General features: G+C 44.2%; 1 protein-coding gene across 6 annotated transcripts in view; it reads right to left on the bottom strand.

Moving 5' to 3' along the window:
- Positions 1–14,827, bottom strand: part of EIF2AK4 (eukaryotic translation initiation factor 2 alpha kinase 4) — a 79,637-nt gene that overhangs the window by 46,346 nt on the left and 18,464 nt on the right. For 5 of the 6 annotated variants that reach the window (XR_013975379.1, XR_013975380.1, XR_013975381.1 and 2 more), the window contains exons 5-9: positions 14,043–14,123; positions 11,753–11,901; positions 6,909–7,024; positions 2,948–3,105; positions 1,329–1,864 (exon numbers count right to left, since the gene is read on the bottom strand). Coding sequence is in view for 3 of the 6 variants with exons in the window: in XM_080931117.1 (XP_080787243.1) it covers positions 1,329–1,864; positions 2,948–3,105; positions 6,909–7,024; positions 11,753–11,901; positions 14,043–14,123 (1,040 nt within the window). In the remaining 3 variants the exon portion in view is untranslated. Of the gene's footprint in view, positions 1–1,328; positions 1,865–2,947; positions 3,106–6,908; positions 7,025–9,036; positions 9,129–11,752; positions 11,902–14,042; positions 14,124–14,827 lie in introns of those variants that run through there. The other variant, XM_080931119.1, reaches the window with a different exon arrangement.

The following is a 14,827-nucleotide window of genomic DNA, read 5'->3' as shown; positions in this document are numbered from 1 at the left end:
CTCTTTAAAAAGTTTTATTTCATTTAAAAAATCATAAGTGATGTTTTAGAAAAATCTTAAAAGTTCATACACATTATGGAGAGAAAGCTGCACACAGACTCAAAGTTTGGCATCTTTCCTCAAATGAGGAAAGTATCATAGCTACTTTTTGCAACATATAGCCTCATTTAAATTCTATATGTTGCTTAAGGACAGGGACACAGCCTGAGAACGCATCATTACAGTGTGTGCTGCACAAATGAACTCAGCTCCACTGTCACAGCTGCCATCGCCTGTGCGGTCCATCACTAAGGAAACCCTAGCGTGTGGCAGAGGGAATGCTCAGATTCAGACACTGCCGTGGGTGATGGGGATCCCTATGGTCAGGTCTCAGGCAAAGAGAAATGTGAAGGCAAGTGACAAGGTGAAGAAGATAAAAGTGAGTGACTAGGGAAACGAAGGTGAGGAGGGCAGACAGTGTGAGGGAGGAGAAACAGCGTAGGGCAGGCCTGCAGGAGGGTTAGGGTTAGGGTTAGGCTCCAGAGGGGCCAGAACAAGGCCCATACCTCCTCTTAGAGATTGAGGGGTAGTGCTGGCTTAGGGTTAAGGTAGAAGATACTGAGAGGAAAGACCTGGACAAATAGTTTAGGCCCAAGGAAAGGATCTTTATTAGGCTGTGGGCCAGCAAGATGCAGGGGGAGAGAGAAGGTGGCCCCATAAGCCTGCTGACCCAACAACCTGAGTTTGGTCTCTACAGTCCACTGTGGAAGGGCACAATAGACTCCAGCAAGCTGTTCCCTCACCTCCACAAACATGTCAATGGGTTCTTGTTCTCTCAGACACACACACACACACACACACACACACACACACACACACACACACACACGCTTTTTTTAAAAGCTGGTTTTGTAATGATAATGTACTTTTGATTCACAAATGGTGGAAAATCCTGTCTAGAAACAGTGGTTTGATCCTCTGACCTGGCTGAGAGACAGCCATTGGAGGAGCAGTAGGGAGAAAGAGGGCAGAACCACACTTCTCCACTGGTTCCAGAGGCCTTCTCTGTGGTGTCCTAGGACTCAGCAGCAAAGTGATGGAGAAAGTCTACCACACTCCGTGTGCTTCTTATCACTGCTGAACCTTCTGGGACAGACAGGAATGGAAAAAAAAGTCTAGAGGATTCCAAGAAGCCTCCTCAAAGTAGTTTGGGAATTAATTATTAAACTCAAGAGGGTTTGGAAGGTGGGAGACTCTAATGAGGAAAGAGAACACGTGAACCTGGGCAAGGATCCCTGTTCCTTAGCTGTACAGGAGGAAGGCAGGACGGAACAATCCGTGACACTCACTTCTTCAGGAAGTCTTGGAAGTCAGCTGGCAGGTCACTGGGGATGCTCACCGGGTACTCCACACACTCCTGGCCTTGGCTAAGAGACAGCAGCAGAAGGCCAAGTCGCCACACATCTCCTTTCTTCCCAGTTTTATAAGGCAGGGCACTGTCACTAAAACGAACTCGAGTTTGCTCAAAAACATCCTCCTTGCAAATGTCTGCCAGGCGCTTAGAGATGCTGTAGTCTGTTATCTTTACAGTGCCCTCTGCATCTACCAGGATACTGGATGCGCTCAGAACCTTGTGCACCACGGAGTTGCTGTGCAGGTAGTCCAGGCCGGCCAGCAGCTGGGCTGTGTACTTGCGCAGCTGGTGTACGGGGACTGGGCCCGAGTGGCTCAGGTGTGCAGCGAGAGAGATCCCACTGATGTGCTCGGCCAAAATGTTGATCACAATGGAATCCTCCTCTTCTCTGGAACTCATCGCAAAGTAGCGGACGATGTTGGGATGGCTCAGTTTCACTAGGGAGCTGAATTCTGTTTCTGCTCCTTGAATCTGAAGAGATTAGGTAAGTGACATTAGCTAGTGTTTCACTCCAAAAGTAAGATGTGAGATTAAAAATACAGTTTCAAAGATGGAAAAATAAGATGCCATGACCCGAATCTTCCTCTAAATAGATAAATCAACTTGACAGTACATAAAAATGCAAGAAATTTTAGCTAATTATCAACTTCAATGTCAAAATGGTGTATCCAAATACCATAAAATTGCTAAGTTGCTTTTAAAAATCAAATTTTGGCTATGTGTGTGATATGGCCAGCAGAAAAAAAGAAACATATTTAAAATCAAATTTTTTAATTATACTAAGGATTATTGTAAAAAGAATTAAGATCCAGGGGGATGAATGTTTGTTCAATGGTAGAGCATCTATCCAGCAGGCAAGAGACCTTAGGTTTAATTCCCAGCACTGAAAAATGTAAATTTAAATATAATACAACAGAAAAAAATCCTCAAACTTATTTATATAATTACCACCTAAAATTAACCACTGATTATGGTGTGCTTTAAAGTTCTCTTGCTTTGGTTGTTTTCTAACCTCTTTATTAGGCAAAGGCTAAATACAATGCTAAGTGCTCCCCTGAGTTCAGCGTTATTAATGCATGTAAAATTCTTTTCTCATTAACAGCCCTGCACAGAAATGAAATTAAAAAAAAAAATCCCTCTGATCCCTCAAAGGCCATTTTTAAAGCAACATTTTACAAGAGCAGAGAAAATACAATTGCAGCCAGCACAGCTGTGAAGTGGGAATAATCCCTGTGAGTCAGAAGTCGCAGCAGGAGGGTGAGAGGCTGGGACAGGCTCCAGGAGAGGAGCAGAGCTGAGGCCTGGTGAAGGTGAGGGTCCCATGGTCCTCACACTCTGTGGCGGCCACTGGGTGCAGGCTTTTTGCTTCATTGCCCAATGCTTGAGACTGGGCCTTTGGACAGCCATGACACCACTAACATTTCTCTTTCATTTTTGAATCTAAGGCAAGGGCTTATGTAGCCCAGGATGGCCTATGTAGATTAGGATGACCTTGATCTGGCCTTCCCACTCTAGTTCCCGAGTACTGGGTAGCATCACGCCCAGCTTACCTACCTGCTTTTTGCACTTATCAATCTTCTCTTTCTCTTGACTGGTAAGGCAAGGGCCCATCTTCTTCTGCCACTGAAGGACCCACTCATACAACAAGACGAAGCTGCCTGTGGCTGTTTCCAAAGCATTGTATACCACCTTCCCCAGTTGCTCATCACTGCCTGTAGAGACAGGAAAGGTCGTCACATCTTGTGAACTGTGTGTGTGTACTACATGCTAACTATGAAAAGAATCATTTACTATAATACCTGCCCATTTGTAAGAATTTTTAATAATTACTAATATAACCCAAACCTTTAAATCTTAATTATTGTAGAAAGTTCAGAACCGATGATGAGATTATCATTGGGTGAGATACAGAGAACAGCATCTTACTGACCTACAGTGCTGTTCTCCTTTAGCAGCCTACCTTTGCGGACCACACCTACCCTATCATTCCCTGTGGTTGGGATTAAAAGAGGGCAGGCACGAGGCCTGTCATTGGACAAGAAGGAAGGGTAGGCAGGAACAACGTTTTAGAAAGAGGAAGATGTAGATGATCCTCTTTGTATGTCTCTACATAGATACAGGTGGTTATAATATCTTATAAGAAATGATTTGTCTTGTCTAGGTGGGCAATTATATCATTTGGGTCTGAGTTTATGGTGTGGACATTTTGTGGAGAGTAAAATTTACTGAGAAAATCTGAGATAAAGCCATTGTTAAATCACAAGTTTCTGGAGTTTTGAACTTGTCAGGCTTGTTGGGGTGTGGGCAGAGTTCAAGGCTAGCAGAGAGGCAGCTGGGAGAGATACTAACCAGAGAAGAATTAATGTATGTTCTTGATGCCTCTCCCCTGTGCTGGAAACTAACGCCAGGGAGCATCGTGGTGAGGTGCTACGCTGGAACCGTGCACAGACCTCCTGGGCCAGAGAGTACCTGGGGGCAGCAGGGAGCAGTGACACGCTGGAACCAGTTGCTTTTCCTTTTTTAATATTTACCGCAACAATTCCACTAGTATAGATTAGTGTGTTCAGTGCAACAGTTTTTAGTCTAATTTGAAAAGTGGTTTCATCAGAGGCACAAACTCTGTATATGCTCAGCAAAGCCAAGCTGCCCAATTATTTTAGAGAAAAAGAGCCAGAATGACAGCTAAGGCTAAAAAGCAGTGCACTTAAGTTAGCTAACAGGCACATTTTTTCCTTAGGCTCTAACATCAACCCTGTTGTGCAAAATTCTCTGTTGCCACTAAAGATAATAGAAAAAGAAGAAAATGTAATTTTCCTTTTCCTTTCCTGGATGCTGTTTTCTTTTGAATTTATCTCATCATAACACGGTAGAACCCAGGCCACACTGTCCTTGGTTGTAGGGAACACTCTCTGTCCAACTGTCAACAAGTTAGATGTCAGCAGCACCCCTACCACAGCATCAACTGTCAAACGCGAATGTAGACTGGGCTAGCTCAGGGGTAGAGTGCTGGCTAAGTCTGTGCTAGGTGTGGGGTTCAGTCCCCAGCATGGAAAACAAGTAGTCTTTGGGTATCACCAAATGACACCAGGCTACTAAACTCATCTCCAGTTTGGAACCTCTAATAATACAGTAATCTAGCCCTCTGTGTGCATATGAAGTGCTTGTATGTGTGTGTGCGTGTGCGCATGTGCATGGGCGGGCAGGATGGCTTGGGCGCTGGTCCTCAGATGTTGTTCATCTTGTTTTGAAGGTAGCATCTCTCACTGCCTCAGAGCCAGTGGCTGGCTAGTCAAGAATCTGCCCCATCTCCCAGCACTTATATGGCAAATGCATAGCACCACGACTTGCTTTTTGCTATTTTAAATGTGGGTTCTGCAGTTGGAGCCATGTCTTCTCATAAGCACATTACTAGCTGAAGCATCTCTGCAGCCTTACACTTTCCTTTTAGTACAAAAAGACTAGTTTTTCATGATATTACTTCATTTTCCTAATGAGAAAAATAAATTAAGAGCTGTTGATAATTGCATTTTCCATTTGAAAAGTCAGAAGCAAAAATAACCTGCATATATAAGACAGTTTTAGCAAAAGTACTTTGGAGAATTATGGTTGAGTTTGCTCACCTAGATTTTACATTTGTCAGGCAGTTTCTACTTCAGGGAAATGCTGGCAATTTAGAGATTTTAATTAAAATAACCTAATCATTTGCTAGTCATAATGACTTGTAAACGTCTTAGCCTAAGAGGGAAAGACCCTGATGTTTGAAAACTTGTCAGCTACAGGAAGGAACTCTAGTTTAGACTTGTGTTGAACAACTCCTTGGAGACAGTGACACGAAGAGATTATGGGATGGATGAAGGCTGACATGGCTCACATGAAGTCTCACTGCACGTGTGTCTTCCCAGGGTGTTGGCACTCTTCATATATGTATAACATTTATACATATACACACGTAAAACAATCATGTATTATACGTGTGCACATACATGTATATTCCACAGCATCTGTGTGTGAATCACAAGACCACTTTCGGAAGTCAATCTGTTCCTTCTACCAGGTGGTTTCTGGGTATCACTCAGGTTGCTAGGGTAGCGCCCCATCCACTAAGCTGCCTCACTGGCACTGTGAGAAAACAGCTAGACATTTTATAATCTCTGGGGCTTTTAAATTATAAATTCATTTTGCTCCCCTCATATGACCCTTTTCTCGTGGAGGCGACCCAGAGAGCAAGTGTGCCGAGGCTGAAGCAGAGTGTCAGCAGGGCACTGACACCGTCCCCGTCAGCAAGTCACTGATCCACAGTCTCAGCACCTCGCTCACGGCCAGAAACATTCTCTAGACTCTCCAACTTTAAACTGAAAAACAAACATTAGATGTTGCTTCTCAAAATGAAAATGTTTTGTTGAACATTAAAGAATTAATCAGTTGATGGTTAAAAAACAAAACAAAAACAAAAACAGATACTTCATAGAAATCAGGGCCCACTGTGAGGAAATAAGTAATTTACTCTTGGTAGTTAAAAAGGTGAATCTGTCTGAGTCAAGGACAATCTCAAGCCCTAGGCCAAGCACCTCTCTACCGTGGCCTCACCCCGCCTAGTGGCTGTTTTCATGACAGCCTGTGTCTGTGAATCCTAGTATGTTTAGGCTGCTACCACAGTCCCAGGCTGAGTGTGCAGACCAGAGGCTCTTCAGGTGCTTGGTTTGCTCCTTCCGTCCTCTGCCCAATCCCTAGCTGCTCTCTGGATTATTTGTACCACCTTAAAATGAGGAGGAAAGATGCTGAAAGCAAGGAAGTTTGACTTTTGAATACTCTCCATCAATTCTGGCAATTAGAGGACTGAAAATAGAAGTAAACTATAAAATTCACTACATGAAAGCAAGCCCTAGCTTATCTATATGGCTAAGAAAGTCAATATAGAAAACCAGATTTTTAAATAAATAATTAAAATCCCACATTGCAGAGAACGGTTTATTCCAAGCAGCCACCAGAGACAACTCCTAAATAAGATGTAGAGAAAATAAGGTGGCTTTCCCAGCCAGGCACAATGTGCCATGCAGGATAATGCCAAGCAGACTGATAGTAGCTTAAGGAGATTTGGGGGCCACGGATGTGACTCAGTGGTCCAGAACTTGCTTGGCATGCACTCAGATCTTTGTTCAATCTGTAGTACCATGAAGGAAAAAGCAGAGATTTGGTTATCAAAGATCCCAATTATCAGGGCTCATTTTGTTTATACACATTTTATCAGTACAAGATGCATATAATGCAATATTTAGGAACATCTGTCCACTAATATATTTCCAAGAGCCTGGTTGTATTTCCACATTACGTTAGAGAAGCTGAGCAGTTTCTTATCCCAGGCATGAAAATCGGTGGCCACAACTGCAGCTTCCTGTTAGGATATGGGTCTTCTTCAGACTATGCTGGCTGAGATGTCAACCTGTACTCTGTTCGGTCACATCAGGATTAATGTTTGTCACTACATTAACTTAATGAACGTGGCTAGTTTACTCACCAACACATTTCCCTTTGTGCACCATGAGCTGATCAGGGCTACCCACACAGAAATAGAGGATGTCACACGAACCAGGACAGGCTTCACCACTACAGACAGAATACTGACGCTCTCGCCTTAAAAATAAATTTGGACAATGTTTTTTCTCTTAACTTACAGTTGAACACAGGAAATTCTTGCTTCTCCATCCCTCCTAATGATGAGCCCATTGAGTTCAGTCTCTGTGTCTATGGGGGACTGAGTTGAAGGCCTAATGGGGAAACAATTTACTGCCCACTCCCATTGTTCCCTTTTACATCTGAATGCCATAAACTCCATTCAAAGTGGTAAGCACCAGACACTCCTGTTTACAACGAAATTAAAATTCAGATCTAGACTAGGCAAGATGGCTCAGCAGGTAAAGACGCTGTCTTAAAAGCAAGATGACCTGAGTTTGATCCCTGGAACATGGAAGCAAAAATCTGACTTTACATAGCTGACCTCCATACAAGTACATGGAGCACACACCTATACACCCCCCATACACACACACATACACACACACATACACACACACACACACACACACACACAAATAATAAAATAAGTTCTTGTGTCCTTAATCACCCACCACCCAGGGCTGGTGGCTACTAAACTGACAGCAGACATATAACATTTCATCTCTATAGGAAGCTCAACTGGCTGTCCATCACTGCAGCAAATTCTACCGGCTGTCCATCACAACTGGAAGCTCAACTGGCTGTAGCAGTTTATTTTCATCCCTCACTAATCCCATATCTTTTCACTTCCTAGGCACAGATGCATTTGCAGAACACTCAGAAGCAGGGGCTCAGAGTTCTCACTGTTCCAGTATGGGCCTCAGTAGGGAATGTCCATTTATCCTTCCATTGTCTTTGATAGACATTCCCTGTCATTCCCCTCCCTGACTGCCCCTAAATACTCAACCTCTCTATTTTTTTTTGTTTCTTTTTTCTGTTATCCTTCCCCTACCTTCCTTTTCCTCTCCCCTCCCCTCCCCTCCCCTCTCCTCCCCTCCCCTCCCCTCTCCTCTTCTCTCCTCCACCTGCCATGGATGGGGAACACAAGCTGGGAAACTAGAATGCAAAAATAATGAACAGGCTGGGGGACAGGGGGACAGGGGGACAGTGAAGGAAAGGGCTCGTTAGTGCTTGAACACTCATTGGAAACACTCCGGTGAAGCCTGCAGCAGATCTCTAGGTGAAGAGAACTGTTCTTTTGCTGAAAACAAGGAGCACAGGGAAGGAAGTTCCCAGTCCCTGTGGTCTTACCCATTAGGAGTCTGGCACTGGCATCAGTCTTACGTCAACACTGAGGACAGACTGTAGGCAATGCCTCAGCTCCATTCCCTGCAGACCTGCTGTCTGAGATCTGGGCCCATCAGCTAGTCCCTTCCATCCTTAATGTCCAACCTGCTCCTCTCGTCCCCACACTGCCCTCGTCCCCACACTGCCCTCGCAGGCTGCATTCTCCACATTGTCTGGCTCTTCATATGCAAACTACCTGAGTCCTCACAGCAGCCTCCACACCACTGATTCCTCATCCCACAGCCACCCAAACAAACCAGCATCCCCTCCCCCACGGTCAAATTTGTTTTCTTTCCCAATAGTTCTGACTTTGCTTGGTAGCCTGACCACCTACTGTGTCATTAGTCCTGCATACCCCACCCTCACCCCGAATCACACTAGCTCACCATCCTGTTTGAACATCTCTAACTTTCTCCTACATACAAACGCTGTTCAGTCATAACCCCGTGTCTGTGCTTCCAATCCCATGCCCTTCCCCAACTTTTCCCCACATAGGGTCTCTTATACCACCCACAAGTCCCACATATTCTAAATGCTGGGGCATAATCAGTACACTGTAGTTCTGTTTAAGCTTCTTGTACAAACAGGAGCACAATTTGCAGAGAAAAGGACACAAGCTAAGGTTCAAAACCATATGCTAGACACACATGAAGACTGTTGAAGCCCTTGGTATGAGCTCTGCCCAGCCAGAAAATAGTGCTACACAGTCCTCTTAGTTCAACCCATCCCAATGTCCTGCAGTTGACAGGTTTGAAGGTATTTAGAATATGCATTACCACACACCTGAGTCACAGAACACTAACCTGGCTTGCTTTCAGAGTGCAAGAAGGAGCTGTGCATGCCACCAAAGAAGAAAAGTCATCATTGATTTGCCCAGATGTGAACCCTGTGAGCTACAACAAGGTCAGCCCTGGAGAGACACACCTGTTGGTGTAATAGTGGCATGAGCATCAGGGAGAAACCAACTACTCTGACTATAATTAAGTTCCACTCTACAAGTTGACACCCATACCTGGCACCATTGTTGGACCAAGATTTTGCTAAATGGACATTATAGTAAATCACTTCCTATCGACATGGCTATACCCAGATTAGTACGTCTGTCAAACCTCATCAGAGAAACTCCTCTTAGCAATAGATGGTGATTAACACAGATACCCACAAATGACCAAGGCACAGAGCATTAGCAACCGGAATGCTCAGCTCTAAATGACATATCACATTCCCTTCCTCCCTCAAGGGTCGGGACCACTGTAGAAGAGATGGTGGAAAGACTCTAAGAATCAGAGGTGGCAAACGAATACAAAGAAACAGCATTCTTTAGTATTGTCAAGGTACAGCAGGACAGCTGCACAAATAAAGTCACATAACTGTGACAGCACAAAACCCATACAAACGCATGCCAGACCAAATCCCAGTATGGGAAGGGGAAGTTCCACCCTAGCTGAGAAGCTGCTGGCAGGCGATAGGAGGTCAGTTTAAAGAGCTTAGCCCTTGGTAAGTAGCCACGCAGCTAAGACTATATAAGCAACACAAACTGGATTTGATGGATTACAAAGGTGGGTGGGGAGGAAATAGGAGGGGGTGAGGTTAGGATTGGAGGGGGGGGCTGGTAAAACACACTGTGTGAAATTCTCAAGGAACTAAAACAACCTGACCACCTCATTCCAACTGTTAATAGTGCTAGAGCTGGGGACGTAGCTAAATGGTCGAGCACTTGCCTAGTATGCACGGCCCTGAGTTTCATCCCCAACACCGCAACTAATAAATAAATACACGAATAAAGAGAAAACACATGCAAACATAAACCAAAAGTGTTGTAAGAAGAGGGTGACTAGGACTGAAGTCAAGTGTCTATAAATTGGTAAGCGTGGCACATGGCAGGCAGCCAGCACAGTCTGGCACTGGGAACAACTATGGAAGCGCAATAGCACACCATCAATAAACAGACTTAAAGTAAGGAACAGAGAGGAAACAGCCAGTCAACTGCTTACTTGGGATGCACCAAGAAGTGGGCTAGAACTCCCTTTTAGGGCCTACTCTGTTCACACTAGCAGCAGCTTCTGACCTCTGTCGGACACCGTAAGGCCAGTGGCACCAGTTTAGGGTCTATTCTGGTTATGAGTTTGGGGAAACATCACTTTTGTTAGCAACTTTGCTTCGTAGCTGAGGCAGTACCGAGCCTAATGAGATGAAGGTGGCGTCGAACAAGACAGCAAATGTTAACAATTAGGTCCTCAAAGGGCAGAAAAATTGACAAACTTGATTTTAGAGAGTACATTAGGAATGTAAATTCTTAGTAACTAGAAAGAAAAAATAATACAGATCCATTAAGATGGTCCAGTGGGTAAAGGCATTTGTCACCACGCCTGACAGAGTCAGTGCAATCTGCGTATCTACATGGTGGAAGGAGAGAACTGACTGTTATAGGTTGTTCTCTTACACACACACACACCACATAAACATGAACACAAACACCTACACACAATCCCAATAATAAATAAAACTTCAACTGAAAATGAGCTGAAGAACCTATAATATTCAATAACCTCTAGGTTCATGGCATCTGCATTCAAATTCCTTTCTGATTTGCAGGAGGCCGAGAAGCACATGGATAGAGAAGGTCTCTAAGTAGGAAGAGATAGTGACAAAGTAGTGTTCTTCCTGTGCCCTCTGGTTACTGACCTAGGAACCTGCCTCAGCGGGTGAGGCTCTCTCCTTTGGGAATGCGTACTTCATACTGTATCTATGTTGGACAACCCCACACCTTGGTCTATGTTTGTACCTAACTATAGCAGGCTGTGCGGCTCACTTGCTGGAGTGCTTGCCCAGAATAAAAAAAACCCTGCATTCAACTCCCAAGACCCAATAAACCAGGCTAGGTGTGATTCCAACACTTAGATGGTAGAGCTAGGAGCTTCAGAGCAAGTTTGAAGCCAGCCTACATTATATGAAACTCTGTTTCTCCCACTCACCACACACACAAAAAACTACACACATAGTATGAAAAGTGAAATTTGAGTCGATAGGTGATGATTCAGGTGCATAAAAAATTTAAATCATTGAGTCATATTAAATTACACTGAAGGTGAGATTATGTGGTGGTGTGGGTTGTGAGTGGCTTCATCAGGTATTTGAAGACAAGCATAATGATGCATGCCTGTTAATCCATCTGTGTGGGAGGCTGGGGCTGAGAGGATCACAGGTTTGAGATCAGTCTGGGCTGTAAGTTAAGATTTTTGCCTCAAATAAAATGAAAACAAGCTGGGATGTAGCTTTGAGGTGGGGCTTAGCCAACATGTGTGAAGCCCTGGGTTCAAACACCAGCACCGCAAAACAAATACATGATGTCACTTAGAAAGTGTTAAATAAAAACCTGGTTTCATATAGCTAGCTAAAAGATCAAGATAAATGTGCTGAGTGATTCGTTAAGATTCTATCTGAACATCCTGCCCACTCACCGCACGCCATTTTATCCTTCCACACCTCCCACCCTGCACATAAGGCTGAGGAACTCACCTGGACCTTCCCGAGGAGTGTGGCCGGGCTTTACCATTTCCTATAAAGTCGGGAGAGCCTCCGTGGAGAATGGTAGCTGCCCTGTGTCCTGCTGGGTCTCTCTTAGAGGCATGGTCCTGGTTTGTCAAACCAGTAATTTCCAAACGTTCCTAGAAAAGGGAGAAAAAAACCCACATTAGCTGTTCATACAAGTGGATGACAAGCACAGTTGGAATCGCCCCTTAGTACAGAATAAACATTTTATTTGATCAGGATATTTTAGTGTCATTTCTGCTGATGTGAAAAAAAAAAAAAAAAAAACTACTGGATCAAGAAGCAGCTTAGGGGAGAAGTTCACAGCCCACCACTGTGGTTAAGCCACAGAGGGAGGAGAGCATCCACCTACAGTCGGGAGTAGAGAAATGGATATAAAGCATACCTCATAATCATCTAGCAATTCCTATTCTTACATAGTCTGGGGCCTCAAACTAGGGAATGATGCCACTAACGGTGGGCTGGGCCTTCCCATGTCATTTGGCAATCAGGACAATCCCCCATAGATACAACACGCACCAAACCTAATGCAAACAATCTCTCTTAAGACTTTTTTTCCAGTGATTCCAGGTTGTGTCAAGTTGACAACAACAGCTATCACAGCATACAGTATAATACTTATAGGAGCAGTTTTAAAGATGTAATATGCACCAGGGAAATGGCTGTACAAGAAAGCACAAGGAACTGAATTTTGATTCCCTACATTCACACACACACACACACACACACACACACACACACACACACACACACACAAAAGTTACCAAGGAGGCAGAAACAGGATGATCCTGGAGTTTCACTGGCTAGCCAATCTAGCCAATCAGAGCTAAGTTCAGTAAGAGACCTTGTCTCAAAAGTAAAAGGGGCTAGAGAGATGAGTACTGGCTGCTTTCAGAGGACCTGGGATAGATTCCCAGCACCCACGTGGCAACTCTGGAACTCTAATCCCAGGGGATCTGACGTCCTCTTCTTGTCTCCTTAGGCACTGCACACTTGTGGCTCATGGACATCCAAGCACAAAAGCCACACTCCAAATTAAAAATATAAACAATGCAAACCGAGGACTGGAGAGATGGCTCAGTGGTTAAGAGCACTGACTGCTCTTCAGAGGTCCTGAGTTCAAATCCCAGCAACTACATGGTGGCTCACAACCATCTGTAAAGGGATCTGATGCCCTCTTCTGGTGTGTCTGAAGACAGCTGCAATGTACTTATATATAATAAATTAATTAATCTTACGAAAAAAAAAGAAAAAGAAACAGTGGCAAATCATTGAGGCAGTCGACCTCAGCCTCCACAAGTGTGCACAAAAGCAGTGTATATAGCCAACCCTAGGTCAACAAGTGAAGTCCACATCACAGCTTTAAGAGCATGAGATGTTTAGATGAGAAAGAGCTGCACAGAAAGTTCAAAAGGCAGAGCTAGAAAAGTCGAATAGAGACGGGGTGGTTGAGAAGAGGAGGCTGACAGGAGGCAGCGCAGAGGTAAAGAAGGGAGAGTAGAGACAACAGAAATATCAGATTCAGCTTTACCCAGGGCGACTGGCACTACAGTCCTTCTGTTTCAGGGAGAGGAAAGACAGCCACAGCCACAGGAGTGTCATCTCTAAGGTTACAGCAATTGGTTGGGTTTCCTGCCGTGCTGCATGGGACCCTGTCAGCAATGTCCGCACCCAGTGAGGAATGTCCCATCACATTCAGTCCTCCGTTCTTCTGTAACTTACTGGTGAATTATTCTTTCTCTCACCAAGTGGACTTTCAGGAAGGTATGTAAGAGTTCCATTCATTCTTCAGTAAGAACAAACTGCTTTGTTTGTTTGTTTAAGAAAAGTTCTATTCCATGCCAATTAAAATTTTAGTCTCCTGCCTTTGGACTCATTTGATAAATTACTGTAATTATATAAACCAAAGTTATTTACAGACAATATACAATGCTGAATCTTGTCATCTGTTTTGGAAATGTAAAAATACACAGTGCTTCTGTTCCAGCTTTCAGACTGTGGACGCCAAGGCAGAGCTGCCAAGAGCACATGGTTAGCTTATGCAATATTACGAATTCAAAGCAAGAGGATACAGAATAAGACCCCGACTTAAGCCCCTTTTAGCACAAATAAGAAAACAAAACAAACAGACCCCAAAAATGTAACAAATGAAAGGTTGGTGCTTTTAGCTTTAGCACATGAGTGGGAGTGTCTCCAATGGAAGGATAAGGACTTCACAAGGGTAAACACAGATCCTTTGGTACAGAACGGACAGCACCTGCTTAGCCATTTCCTTCCTTTTCTTCTCTTCCTTGATCTCCTCTTTCCTTCTCTGAATCTCGTGGAGGATTTCACGTTGCTGAAATAAATGAGACCCGGTCAGACATCAATCTCTGGAACACACCCAGCAGGTTCGACCTGCACTTGCTTTTGAATTTCCACACCCCAAAGCCCTGGCTTCCTGAGATCTACACATGAAAGCCTGGGAAGCCATACTTGTCTCTATTGCCAGTATCCCCGAGAAGCAGGCTTCCCTGCGGAGGTCGTAGGTCTGTGTTCCTTTTTCACTCCAGCTTTGCTATCTGCCCCTGTGCAGAACAGGGTGCAGAGGCTGTTCTCCTCTATGGATCTGGACAGGTGTGGTGGAAGTTAGATGTTCTCAGAGCCTGGGCCTTGGGTGGCAAAGGCCCAGGTATCACATCAACCCACCATGCCCTTAGTCTGCTCTTATCTGCCTTCTCCCATCATCACTTTACATATCCAGACTAGTATTTTGATCTTCAATTGTTCTTTGTTTCACACAATTCTAAATTATATCAAAACTATTAAGTCATCAGAAATGTAAATAGCAATAAAATGCAAAAACGTAGGTAGCTATAGCAGTACACACACACATACACACACACACACACACACACACACACACACACACACGGACTGTTAAAGGCCACTAACTTCTAATAATGAACAACTATGCATTCTAAATGGTGACTAGACATAGTTTCATGGGAGCTAAGCAATGTGGATGAGAGCCATCTCAATGGAATACGAGGGATGAAAAAT

The sequence above is a fragment of the Micromys minutus genome (genome assembly GCF_963924665.1).
Source record: "Micromys minutus genome assembly, chromosome: 17".
NCBI classification, from domain to species: Eukaryota; Metazoa; Chordata; class Mammalia; order Rodentia; family Muridae; genus Micromys; species Micromys minutus.
This window is presented reverse-complemented; position numbering and strand designations above follow the sequence as displayed.